Consider the following 10275-nt stretch of genomic DNA (forward strand, 5'->3'; position numbering starts at 1 on the left):
TGGCAAAAAAAAAAATTAGTGAAAAATATTAGAAAATCATTAATCAAGAAATCAATTGTTTAACATTCTTGTAATAACTTACATTGAAAATTTATCAATATAGAAATCACACATTAGTGGGCATAATAAATATGTTTCAGGGGGCCTTTTTATCGGCAAACAAGGTATCAAATGGGGGTTTTATATAACCATGATGGAAGAAGAGATCAGAAACCTTTTCATTCAAGGCCTCTGTGAAGTGGATCCCATCCCAACTGATGTACTTACTCGCGTCTGCGCACGCGCTTGTGCCGGGCATGCCACATAATAGCCCCTGCATCAGGGACCCACAACAGGGCTCAGTGGGGTACTCTGTGAAACCATATTTAGCACGGTTCATCACAATTTCGGCAAGGGCACCGGAATAATCGGCGAACAGGATCATAGCCCCGGGATTCTGTTTACGGACTTCATGTAGTCTTTCTTGTAGAAGCATGTTGTGAGCTGCGATAATTGATGTTCGGGTCTGCGGTCCTGCAATGACCCCTTGAACGATTATGTACTTTGCACCCTTGGCCAACAAGCCCTGTCATGATAAAAAAGAAGGAAATGTTAATAATGAAGAACAAGAGGAAATAATGTATGCACCTTCATAGTTTAGTGCCTACTTAGATGGAGAGTGAGAATCCAATTTTTTTTATAAAAGTAATGTCGGGCCCACTTCATAGCATGATCCAAATGGTTCATTTGTCCGGGCCACAACATAAATAGGTTGTGCCCGATTTCTGATAGGCTCGTGCCAACCCTCCAATCAATGGTGGTTCCTATAATGTGCAGTCCCTGTATATATCGGCAAGATTAGGTTCATCCTATGGAGATGATTAATTGGGCACATCCTATTTATGTTGTGGCCCGACAAATGAACGGTTTGGATCATGCTGTGATTGGATGTTGATAGCTTTTTTTTGGAGAAATTATATGATGAGCGGATCGGAGTACAAACTCGTACTCATCATCCCATCGTTGATATTTGATCCAATGGCAGCTCACCTTTTGAGAAGCAGCTGTTGGATCAATATCAAGGATGGTACTTCCATCTTACCACCTTTACGTGTTTCAACGCCTATTCATCATATAATTTCTCTTTTTTTTTTTAGAATGGTAAGAAACCTAGACATCTAAGTTAAAGAGTACAGTTAAGGTGAGTATTTGAGAGAGGAGTGCCAATTTAAAATATGGGAGTACCCTCTCATCTCTTAGAAAAAAGAAAAGAAGAACAAGAAGAATGATCCAAAATTAAACTTAAACCAAACTCTTGGCAGTTGGCACTAGGTCTCCGACAAGTTGGGCATGATTACCGTGATCTGAGCCCTCGATTTCTCAAAATCATATTATGCTGGATAATCCAAATCACTTGATAAGTATATGCATTCTTGGCATTCACTCCTCTAAGGGTGTGTTTGGATAGCCAGAATCCGGCGTTGGAATTGTGGTCTGATTCTAATTCCAGTCAATTCCAGCGTTTGGTTCCAAAAAAATGAAATTTCTATTAGAATTTTTTCGTAGGAATGAAACTTTTATTAAAAACATTTTGACTTAAAAATTTTTATTTTAATTTTTTTTCTCATTCCGTTTAAGAGAGAATCGGAATAGGAATTGGAATATGATGTCGATTCCAATTCTTGATTCCAGCAATCCAAATGCTGTATGGATGTTAATCATAATGTTCACTTCATAAAATATGGAGAGAGAGAGAGAGAGAGAGAGAGAGAGAGAGAGAGAGAGAGAGAGAGAGAGAGAGAGAGAGAGATATGGTTAATGGAAAACAATATTATTTTTCATGCTAAAATACCACCAACATGTAGTTTCATGGAAATTTTATTAGGAGAAGATTTTTTTTTCAAATAGGGAAAATTATTCAAAAAAAAAACGGTGATAAGATAATGTATTCCTCTTTGGACTAGATCTTGGTAAATACCTTTAAAAACCATGTACCTTTTAAAATTTGGGAAAGGGTATAGAATTCCATTTCTCTTACATATGTGTGTGGGCGTGTGCGCGTGTGAAATTACAAGGCATACAACCTCACATTGTGGGCCTCTATGGGGAATTCTTGAATTTCTATTCAACGAGAACATATGTCTTCCATACCTGCACAAATTTGATGACATTTGCGACGGCCATCGTACTGATAGTTTCAGGTTTAACTACAGAAGACCCCTGAATAGTAGCATAATCGTTAGCGCCCATCTCACCCAACCAGAACAGCGAACCTTCCATTATCGCCTTACATTGGGCCGGAGTTTTCCCTGTGCACTCGACATTATTAACAAAGTCATTAAACCATTCGTTCTGAGTCTGTAGTGATTCAACAACCACTGTAGGTGCATAAGGATTGGTTAAGTTGTTCTTCTTATAGAATTCATGATCTATGGCCGTAGACCCCGCAAGCGCAAAATTTACACCGTAGGAGAAGTCTGTATTAGTGTTACGATAACCGGGAAGGAGAGCGAGTGATAGTTCATTGGCGAGGAAGTCTACTACAAGGCGTCCATCGGAGAAACGCCCCGTGGGTCGGCCGAGAAGCCGACCGTAGGGAGGCTGGTATGAAAGGCCATTCCCTAGGTTATTTCCAGTGTCTGTGAGAGAGTCACCGAAGGAAAAGATTTTTGAGAACTTGCCTATATGTGCTGGGGGTGGTAAAGAAAGAGAAGGTGAGAGACAAAGGAATAAGTAAAAGAGAATAACATAGAGAGATTGGGAGTTACACCAGGCCATTGCTTTAGGGAGCTTCTCTCACCTTTTTTTTGAAACAAATTAGAACATCACATATAGAGTTCTTATATAGAAACCTACAATTAGTTACATACGAATTGTACGGAGTAGAAGCAAATAACCAACGGTGGAAATTTATGGATGTATGGTCAAATGATAAAGACTAGGTCAAATGATAAAGCCTAGAGAGATTGGGAGTTACACCAGGCCATTGCTTTTTTTTGTTCATTCTTGTGTTCCAGAGAAGACTAGGTCAAATGATAAAGCCCCCATTCTTCATGGCAAAACAGTAGCCAACCCATTTGCATTTTATTTTGATTGACGGAGACCAATTGACCATAATCTGGGGATCAGAACTAGTTAATTACATATTAACCAATTCTCGCGGGCCCCATAGCAATGCCCTACAAGATGTTTTGGGCCACTCGATCCTGAGACATGTAGACCAATGGATACATAATTAATTACTACAAATTATGGTGAAAAGATAAATAGAAAATGCTAAGAAGAAAGGCACTTTTACACTCCTTTGTGGAGTATATTTTTTAATTAAGTCCACTTCTACCACTATCCATTGATACAAAGATCGAGTTAGGCGTGCAACTTGGGTCGGGTCGGGTTGGGTTGGGTTGAGCTTTTGCTAAAGCAAGAGTTGGAATCTATCATGCCCGATGTAGTACGAGCGGGTGACGTGGCAACGACCGGCCTCATACCTATAAGCTCAAACCCATAAGCATGCAAGGTTTAATATCAATGAAAATAGGGATTTGCTAGCATCCATCCCAATAGACATTTCGCGGATGGTCTATTGCATCTGATCGACAACAGCTTTTCAGCAGATTTTGTCTTCATTCACAAGGTGGCTGCTGTCAGATGGAACAGACCATCCGCGAAATGCCTTTTGCGATGGACGCTAGCAAATCCCATGAAAATATCATAAACTCCATCTTTATAACAAAATTAGGGTTCTCAACATATCCATAATTATCAAACCACTTCTCAATAATGTAAAATATAGTACGACCTTTCAAACAAGTTACAATTTTTACAGTGAGCTTCAACTTAAGGGTACGAATTTTAGTTATAGCTCTGCTTACCATCCCCAAACTGATGGCCAAAGCGAGGTTGGAAAAGAGATGTAATTGAGATGCTTCACTAGATCAAAACGTAAGGAATGGGGCAAGTGGATCTCTTGGGCGGAATACTGTCACAACACTAAGCGACATTATGCGATCAAGGGAACTCCATTTGAAGTGATCTATGGTTGGCCACCACCATCCTTGCGAACATACGTTTTGGGTACCAATAAAGTTGAGTCCATATATTGAAAGAGTTGTTAGATCGTGATCACATGGTTAAGAAGTTACGAGCCAGTCTTAAGGAAGCTCACAATATATCGCATGAAGAAGGTGTACGATAGCCACCGGGAGAGGAAATTGAAGAAGGAGATTTGGTTTATCTCAAACTTTAACGTTACAGGCAGCCAACACTATCCCTAAGAAGAATGACATATATATCTGATTGTTAAGAAAATTGGGGTTGTTCACTACAAGTTAGACTTCAAGGAATCACACATTCATCCACTGTTCCATCCATGTATCTCTTCCGAAGAAAAAAGTGAGTGAAGGAATTACAATCCAAAGTGAACTTCCAATGGTTCAGGAAGACCGACGAAACCCTCCATCCAAGCCACAAGCAGTCCTTGATCAAAGAGTGTAGGAAGAAACAGATTCCCATTCATTGGCAAGGAATGTCACTAGTTTAAGATGAATGGGAAGATTTCAAGGCCATGAAGAAGCAATTTCAGATTATAGTCTTGAGGGCAAGACCAAACTTTAATGGGGGAGTAGAAGTTACGTGCCCAACATGAAACTCTTTCTACTTTTTTTAGAAGATATCCACATTGCATATATGCCATTAACGAAATTTTACTAAGTTTATTTTTACTAAGTTTTCCAAAAATTTTACTAAGTTTATTTTTACTAAGTTTATTTTACATGGCCTATAAGTCTTCAAAATTTCAAACTAAATGATCCAAAAGATGTATGCTCTCCCTCTCTCGTGCATCTCACGTGATTCGATCTTATGAATACATACCAAAGGACTCAGAACAAATTCCATGGAATAAAAAGAAACAAGTCAACTCAATCCAACCCATTTGGAACCTTTAACCATATTCAATACATACCCTTCAATAGTTTCCGACTCTCCACGCATCTCTTTACTCCATTTATTATTGCATTCATAAACTGAGAAGCCTAGAAATAAAACATACCAAATCTCACCCCATTTACAGAAAACTCTCTCTCTCTCTCTCACCTTACCACTAAACCGTTGCTTTTACTCACTCTCGTATGACGAGTGTTTCGCAAAGAAATTAAAGAAAGGTTGGTCTCCGCCGAACTCTTCCACGCTAGTTTCCGATGTGAATGAAAGATTAATGGTTTCAGAAGTGGAAGGTGAGTTATTTCCAGACCTACCCTCCAAAATACCAGTTGGGTGCAAAGGGAAGAGGGGTAGTGTTTCATGGTTATTGTTGTTGTTGTTGTGGTCTAACTCCATGCTATTATCAACATGGTGTGTAGATTCGTAGATGAAGCCACTTCTATCGTTTGTTTTTTGCACCACCTTTTCAGACCTTGGCCTGTTCATTACTCCTCCGGGTAATAGCACCTTTGGTCCTTGTGGGTAGAAGCTTACACCATTTGGTGGGATACAATACGGGTTGCAAACCACTGAAACAAGAAAACCCACTTCACAAATTAAGATTCTATGAATCACACACATTGATTCACTTTGAGGAAATTCATCAAGAAGAAAACATGCTCTGTAAAGTAATAATTAAATACTTACATACCCTTAGGGCACCATGAGTTTTTTTCATGATAAATCGGTGTAACTAAGTGGAGATGCGGGTGAAGTGATTAAAAATCAGGAAACAAAAAACAAGAAACTCAACCGAAAATTGGATTGATTTTTTCCTGATTTTAAGCCACTTTTCAGGCTCATCTCAAATGTGCCCTCTCATATTTCTCTCATTCTACTATACCCCTCTCACCACTTAGAGACACGGATATATCATGAAAAAATATTGCAGCCAGACATGGCCTTAATGAAAATTTAGGTAACCAAATCAAACAAAAACATTCTTTATTTTGGAAATTCATGTTTTAAATTTAAAACAATTCTAACAATTCCTTCATAGGGAAAGCAATAAACGGAAAGAAGCTAGGTAGAAGACTAAATATATAAAGTGCTTCAAACCCAATAGAATATGTTTCCTAGGAAGAGAGTTCAAAACTGTTGGAGACCACTGACTATGGAGATAAAATAGGAGAGGGCTAAAAAACAGCCAGAGAAATAAACAAACCAACTGGTAGAAACAAGAAAAGGACTAGACGGTGACAGTGCATAAACCGAGGCCTTCAAGCACAACAAAGATTCATAGATGAAAAAGAGAAAAATGGACACAAATGAAGAGATGATAACAGAAAATCCACTATAAAATAGAGAAAAAGAATTATAAATGAGATTGTGTGGCGTGGATGTAATGGGGGGACATTCCTTAGGGTTTTTGCAAGGGCTCCCTTCAGTTTATCATAGGTTAAACCAAAATAAATTTATTCGCAAACAAGGGTGTCCTTGTGTACTAAAACACACCAGAAATTCATGATATAAAAGAGGATAAACAACAAAAAAACAAAAACCCCAACACAGAAAAAATAAAAAACAAACAAACAAAATATACCATAAAAACCATAGAACTACACAAGGAGATAGGGAGAGAAAAATGAAAGAGAGAGAAACCCTAACTCTAAAAAGCAAGAGAAACCCAAAAACTAAGTGTAATTAAGGGCCTCTTTGTGTTCAACCAGGCCTTATTTGCAAATGGATCATTAAGCCCTCTCTTTGGAACTGATTAACTACATCTATACTAACCACTTTTTCCAAATAATCATATTCAACATCAAACCCACTTGCAAATAATATTACAAGTAAATAATTTTTAGAGGTATCCAAAGAGGCCCTTAAGGCCTTAAAGCCTTTAGGCCAAGTTTGGATTGCAAGAAAATAATTTCTGATAGAAAACCATTTCCCGAAACATTTTCTTCTTCCCACTATTTAGAGGAATATGATATGATAAGGGTTAATTTAAAGGGAAATAATCATAAATTGAAGCCCCCTCCATGTAAAAATGGAACAAGATTAGTTAAAGTTATAATTTTTTCGTATGTAAAAAAGTAGGAATTTTAAAAAGATTTTTCCTTTCCAAACTTTTCCAGAAAATCCCTACAATCCAAACAAAGCAACTAATATAGAAAGAAAGAAAGAAAAAAAATAGAGAGAGAGAGAGAGAGGGAGAGAAATACCGTTATTGCAAGGAGGCATAATAGGACAGCCCTTATTGAGATACCGATTGATATAAACCATGCTTTCTTGCTTTTGCTTCTGTCTCTGCCTAGCCTTATGGTTCTGAAACCAATAGAACACATTTTTCCCTTCTATGTGACCATAAGCCCTTAGCCTACCTGTTATTTGTTGTATCTGTTCAGCACTTGGTGTTCGGATCCCTTGCCTGTAAAGCCCCTCAAGAACATTTATCTGCTCTTTGGTAGGGTTCCACCTCGAGCTAGAAGAAGCCCCTGCACCAGAAATTGATATCTCCACCCCCTTATCTTCTTCCATATCCTAACTTAGGGTTTTATGAGAAAAAAAAAGAGGTGTCTGCATGCAATTGCAAAATGGGGTATTTGTAGTTTGGTTTGGTTTGGTTTGATTTATTTATTGTTTATTTTGGGCTTTTGGGTTTTGGGTTTTTGGTTTCTTGTTATGTTTGTTTGAAGTGGAGATGAGTCAAACATAAAGGCAAGGTGGACATGCGTATTGATTTTGGCGATGAACATCTCTGAAAACATGGTGGGAAGCGGCTGAGAGCTTAGTTTGTTCTCGCATGCTGTGGGATTTTAATGCAATTTTTTATGACGGTTGAGGTGTTGGGATTTTTGAGAATGTCATTTAGATCCTCAATTTAATTTGACCCTTGGAGAGTGATTATGGTCACGAGTCTCCAAGTTCGGACTTGGGCCACACTCCTTCTAGTGTGAAAAGAGTAGTACTCCTAAATACACTAGACTGGGGTGTCCCGGGGAGGAAAAGGAGGTGAAAATATCATTTCCCGGAGGAAAATGAAAAGAAAGTTACACTCTTGTTGGCACTGATAACCCAAAACGTTTGCACTAAATAGTGGTAGATCATGGGAAGAGGAGTTCAATTATGAGACTTTTACTATATATGATGACAATTCCTAGTAGGAAATGCATGGTTAGAACTATCCATGAGTTTCCCTCTCTTGTAAACCATGCACACATATTTCGTGTGTTGAGGAGGAAAAAATGTGGTGTCGATGGAGAAGAAGAATGAGATGCATTGGGTGCATTACAATTGTTGTTTTTCCTTAAGACAACTTTTGCCTCACCGACTTAAGAAGGGTTTTCATGAAATTTCATCCAAGATAACAATGAAGTCCAGTCCCAAACTATCGATATCTATCGGAGTAATGTACTAAACGTATGACACACATGGATTATCCTCGAATTAGACAAGCCTGAACAGAATGCTAGTATCTGTAAAGAAACAGAAACTGGAACGGGAACAAGAAAAGATCGAATGTAAAAACGAATGAACTAAAAAGACCTCCTAAAGGTGTTAGAAAGAGTGGATTATCAATATTTTTATAGACATACTGGTGGCTTTTCACCTATGATCATGCTTGGTCAGTCTGTTAAAATCTGACCATTTGATACCCGATCATGACCATTGGCTATACAGTATAGATCGACACTAGATCATGACCTTTGGCTAGAGTAAAATCACGGTCTACCCCGTAACTGTCATGGATCTAGATATAGTCATTATTTGATCGTTATATTGCGCGTGATTACCAACTTATGATTTGGATTGATCTCGATCATTGTTATGAATCTAATAACGATCTTGTGGTTGTGATTCTACCCTCTCAAGCCCCAACTACGCCAAGTCGCCAAATCGCACCCAACTATGCACACCTCTAGCAGTCTAGAGTCCACTACGCATACTTTACGTGGGTAGCTGCAAAAATGTATTGCACCATCATATGGCCAATCCCGTAAAACTTGCTTTATGTAAATAAAGTGCTTGGAGTGAGAGATGCTATATATAAGCCCCTCTCTTTCCAAATCAACTTCCAATGTGGGACTAAATTTTAATTAGCATGATTATTATTATTATTATTTTGTAAAATACACGTTAGAAACCTATTATTACAAAAATCAACGAATTTTTTATTTTTATTTATTTTAAAATATTTTCCAACAACCTAATCGAACTTTCTAGTTTCAGCAATGGCCGAAGTCAGAGTGAAGGTTCGTATTTGATCAGGACATAATTGGAGTCTCTTGACTTTTCGAATCATCTAAAAGATGCCTGAATAGGGTTTGGATAGAAGTCTGAGGAACAATTTTGTGGCCTTTGTAATGCAGAGTCGATGCAACGCTGTTGCATCTGATACCAAATGTCGTAGGGGCGGATAGTGAAAGCTATAACATCAATGGATGTAGGGTAGACACAGTGGAATAGGGATGTGGAAGTAAAGTGAAATTTAAAGTTAAAGCTAAGAAGAAGGAAGGGAATGGGTTCAAGAAGTTGGTAGTTAGGCCGTTAAAGAAGAGTTGTTAGGGTTTAAAGGAATTAAAGATTTGGGTTGAAGGGGATTCGGTTGCTCAAAGAATGGATTAAGAGGTTGTGGGTTTTGCTATGGGAATCAACAATGATAATGATCTCGGTTCACATGAGGGACAACCAATAGATGAGACAAGAAGGGAATAAGTGGATTTGATGGCCTGAACATGGTAGGAATGGTAGGGTTATTCTAGGACATAAGGTGGTTGTTTCAAGTGTGGTAGAAATCACTTAATACGAAGTTAATTTGGGGAAGTGTATGGCTGGTAGGAGGGAGAGATTTAGTTGGGTTTTCGGGTGCTATTTTGGGATGGTAATATGCGGCTGAAATTAGGCAGTTAAAGAGGGTTGGCTGAAATAGATAAAAAGTTGGGATGAAACAGAAAAAATATGGGCTGAAATTTAAGGGCTGAAATTCAAGGAAAGAAGCTGCGATTATACCTTGATGAAAATTCCAAGATTGATCTTTTGCAGGACGACCGGGAACTAGCCCAGCGGATGGCTTGCGCTTCGACGATAGCAGCAGGTGGCTATCTCCTTCTCCGGCGACGAGACAAATCCGAGGGACAACGAATATAAATTTCTAAAACTATTTTTATTTCATCAAAAAGCTGTAAAATTTATTTACAATGAAGTCTATTTATAGACTTTTGTTGAGAAATACTAAAACAACTAAAAGAGTGAGAATTTCTTCCACTCCAACTAAAACTCAAATTAAACTCCAAAATTTCTCTCAAACAAAATTCTAAAAATATATCCAACTCCACTTTCCTAGTGTACTAAAACTAAAACTTTGCTATGATT

General features: G+C 38.2%; 2 protein-coding genes across 2 annotated transcripts; both read right to left on the bottom strand.

Annotated features, from left to right (window-relative positions):
* Positions 1-35: 35 nt before the first annotated feature.
* On the bottom strand, positions 36-2780 carry LOC143851801 (GDSL esterase/lipase At3g48460-like). Its single transcript, XM_077361286.1, has 2 exons — positions 2131-2780; positions 36-565 (listed from the first exon to the last, which is right to left on the bottom strand). The coding sequence occupies exons 1-2, from the start codon at positions 2755-2757 to the stop codon at positions 137-139; spliced, it is 1056 nt and encodes a 351-aa protein (XP_077217401.1). The 5' UTR covers positions 2758-2780; the 3' UTR covers positions 36-136.
* A 2170-nt stretch (positions 2781-4950) lies between these two features.
* On the bottom strand, positions 4951-7608 carry WOX2 (WUSCHEL related homeobox 2). Its single transcript, XM_077361501.1, has 2 exons — positions 7125-7608; positions 4951-5489 (listed from the first exon to the last, which is right to left on the bottom strand). Exons 1-2 carry the CDS (start codon positions 7438-7440, stop codon positions 5095-5097), a joined length of 711 nt encoding a protein of 236 aa, XP_077217616.1. The 5' UTR covers positions 7441-7608; the 3' UTR covers positions 4951-5094.
* Positions 7609-10275: the final 2667 nt, after the last annotated feature.

The sequence above is a fragment of the Tasmannia lanceolata genome, unplaced genomic scaffold, assembly GCF_043159265.1.
Source record: "Tasmannia lanceolata isolate RefF3 unplaced genomic scaffold, GAP_Taslan_0.1 ptg000018l, whole genome shotgun sequence".
NCBI lineage: Eukaryota > Viridiplantae > Streptophyta > Magnoliopsida > Canellales > Winteraceae > Tasmannia > Tasmannia lanceolata.

Excerpts from the sequence above, each read along its gene's own strand:
- LOC143851801 (XM_077361286.1), bottom strand. The coding sequence starts at position 2,757 with ATGGCCTGGTGTAACTCCCAATCTCTCTATGTTATTCTCTTTTACTTA. Across the intron at positions 566-2,130 it reads ATGTCATCAAATTTGTGCAG|GGCTTGTTGGCCAAGGGTGC; the intron begins GTATGGAAGACA and ends TTATCATGACAG.
- WOX2 (XM_077361501.1), bottom strand. The coding sequence starts at position 7,440 with ATGGAAGAAGATAAGGGGGTGGAGATATCAATTTCTGGTGCAGGGGCT. Across the intron at positions 5,490-7,124 it reads TATGCCTCCTTGCAATAACG|TGGTTTGCAACCCGTATTGT; the intron begins GTATTTCTCTCC and ends TTCTTGTTTCAG.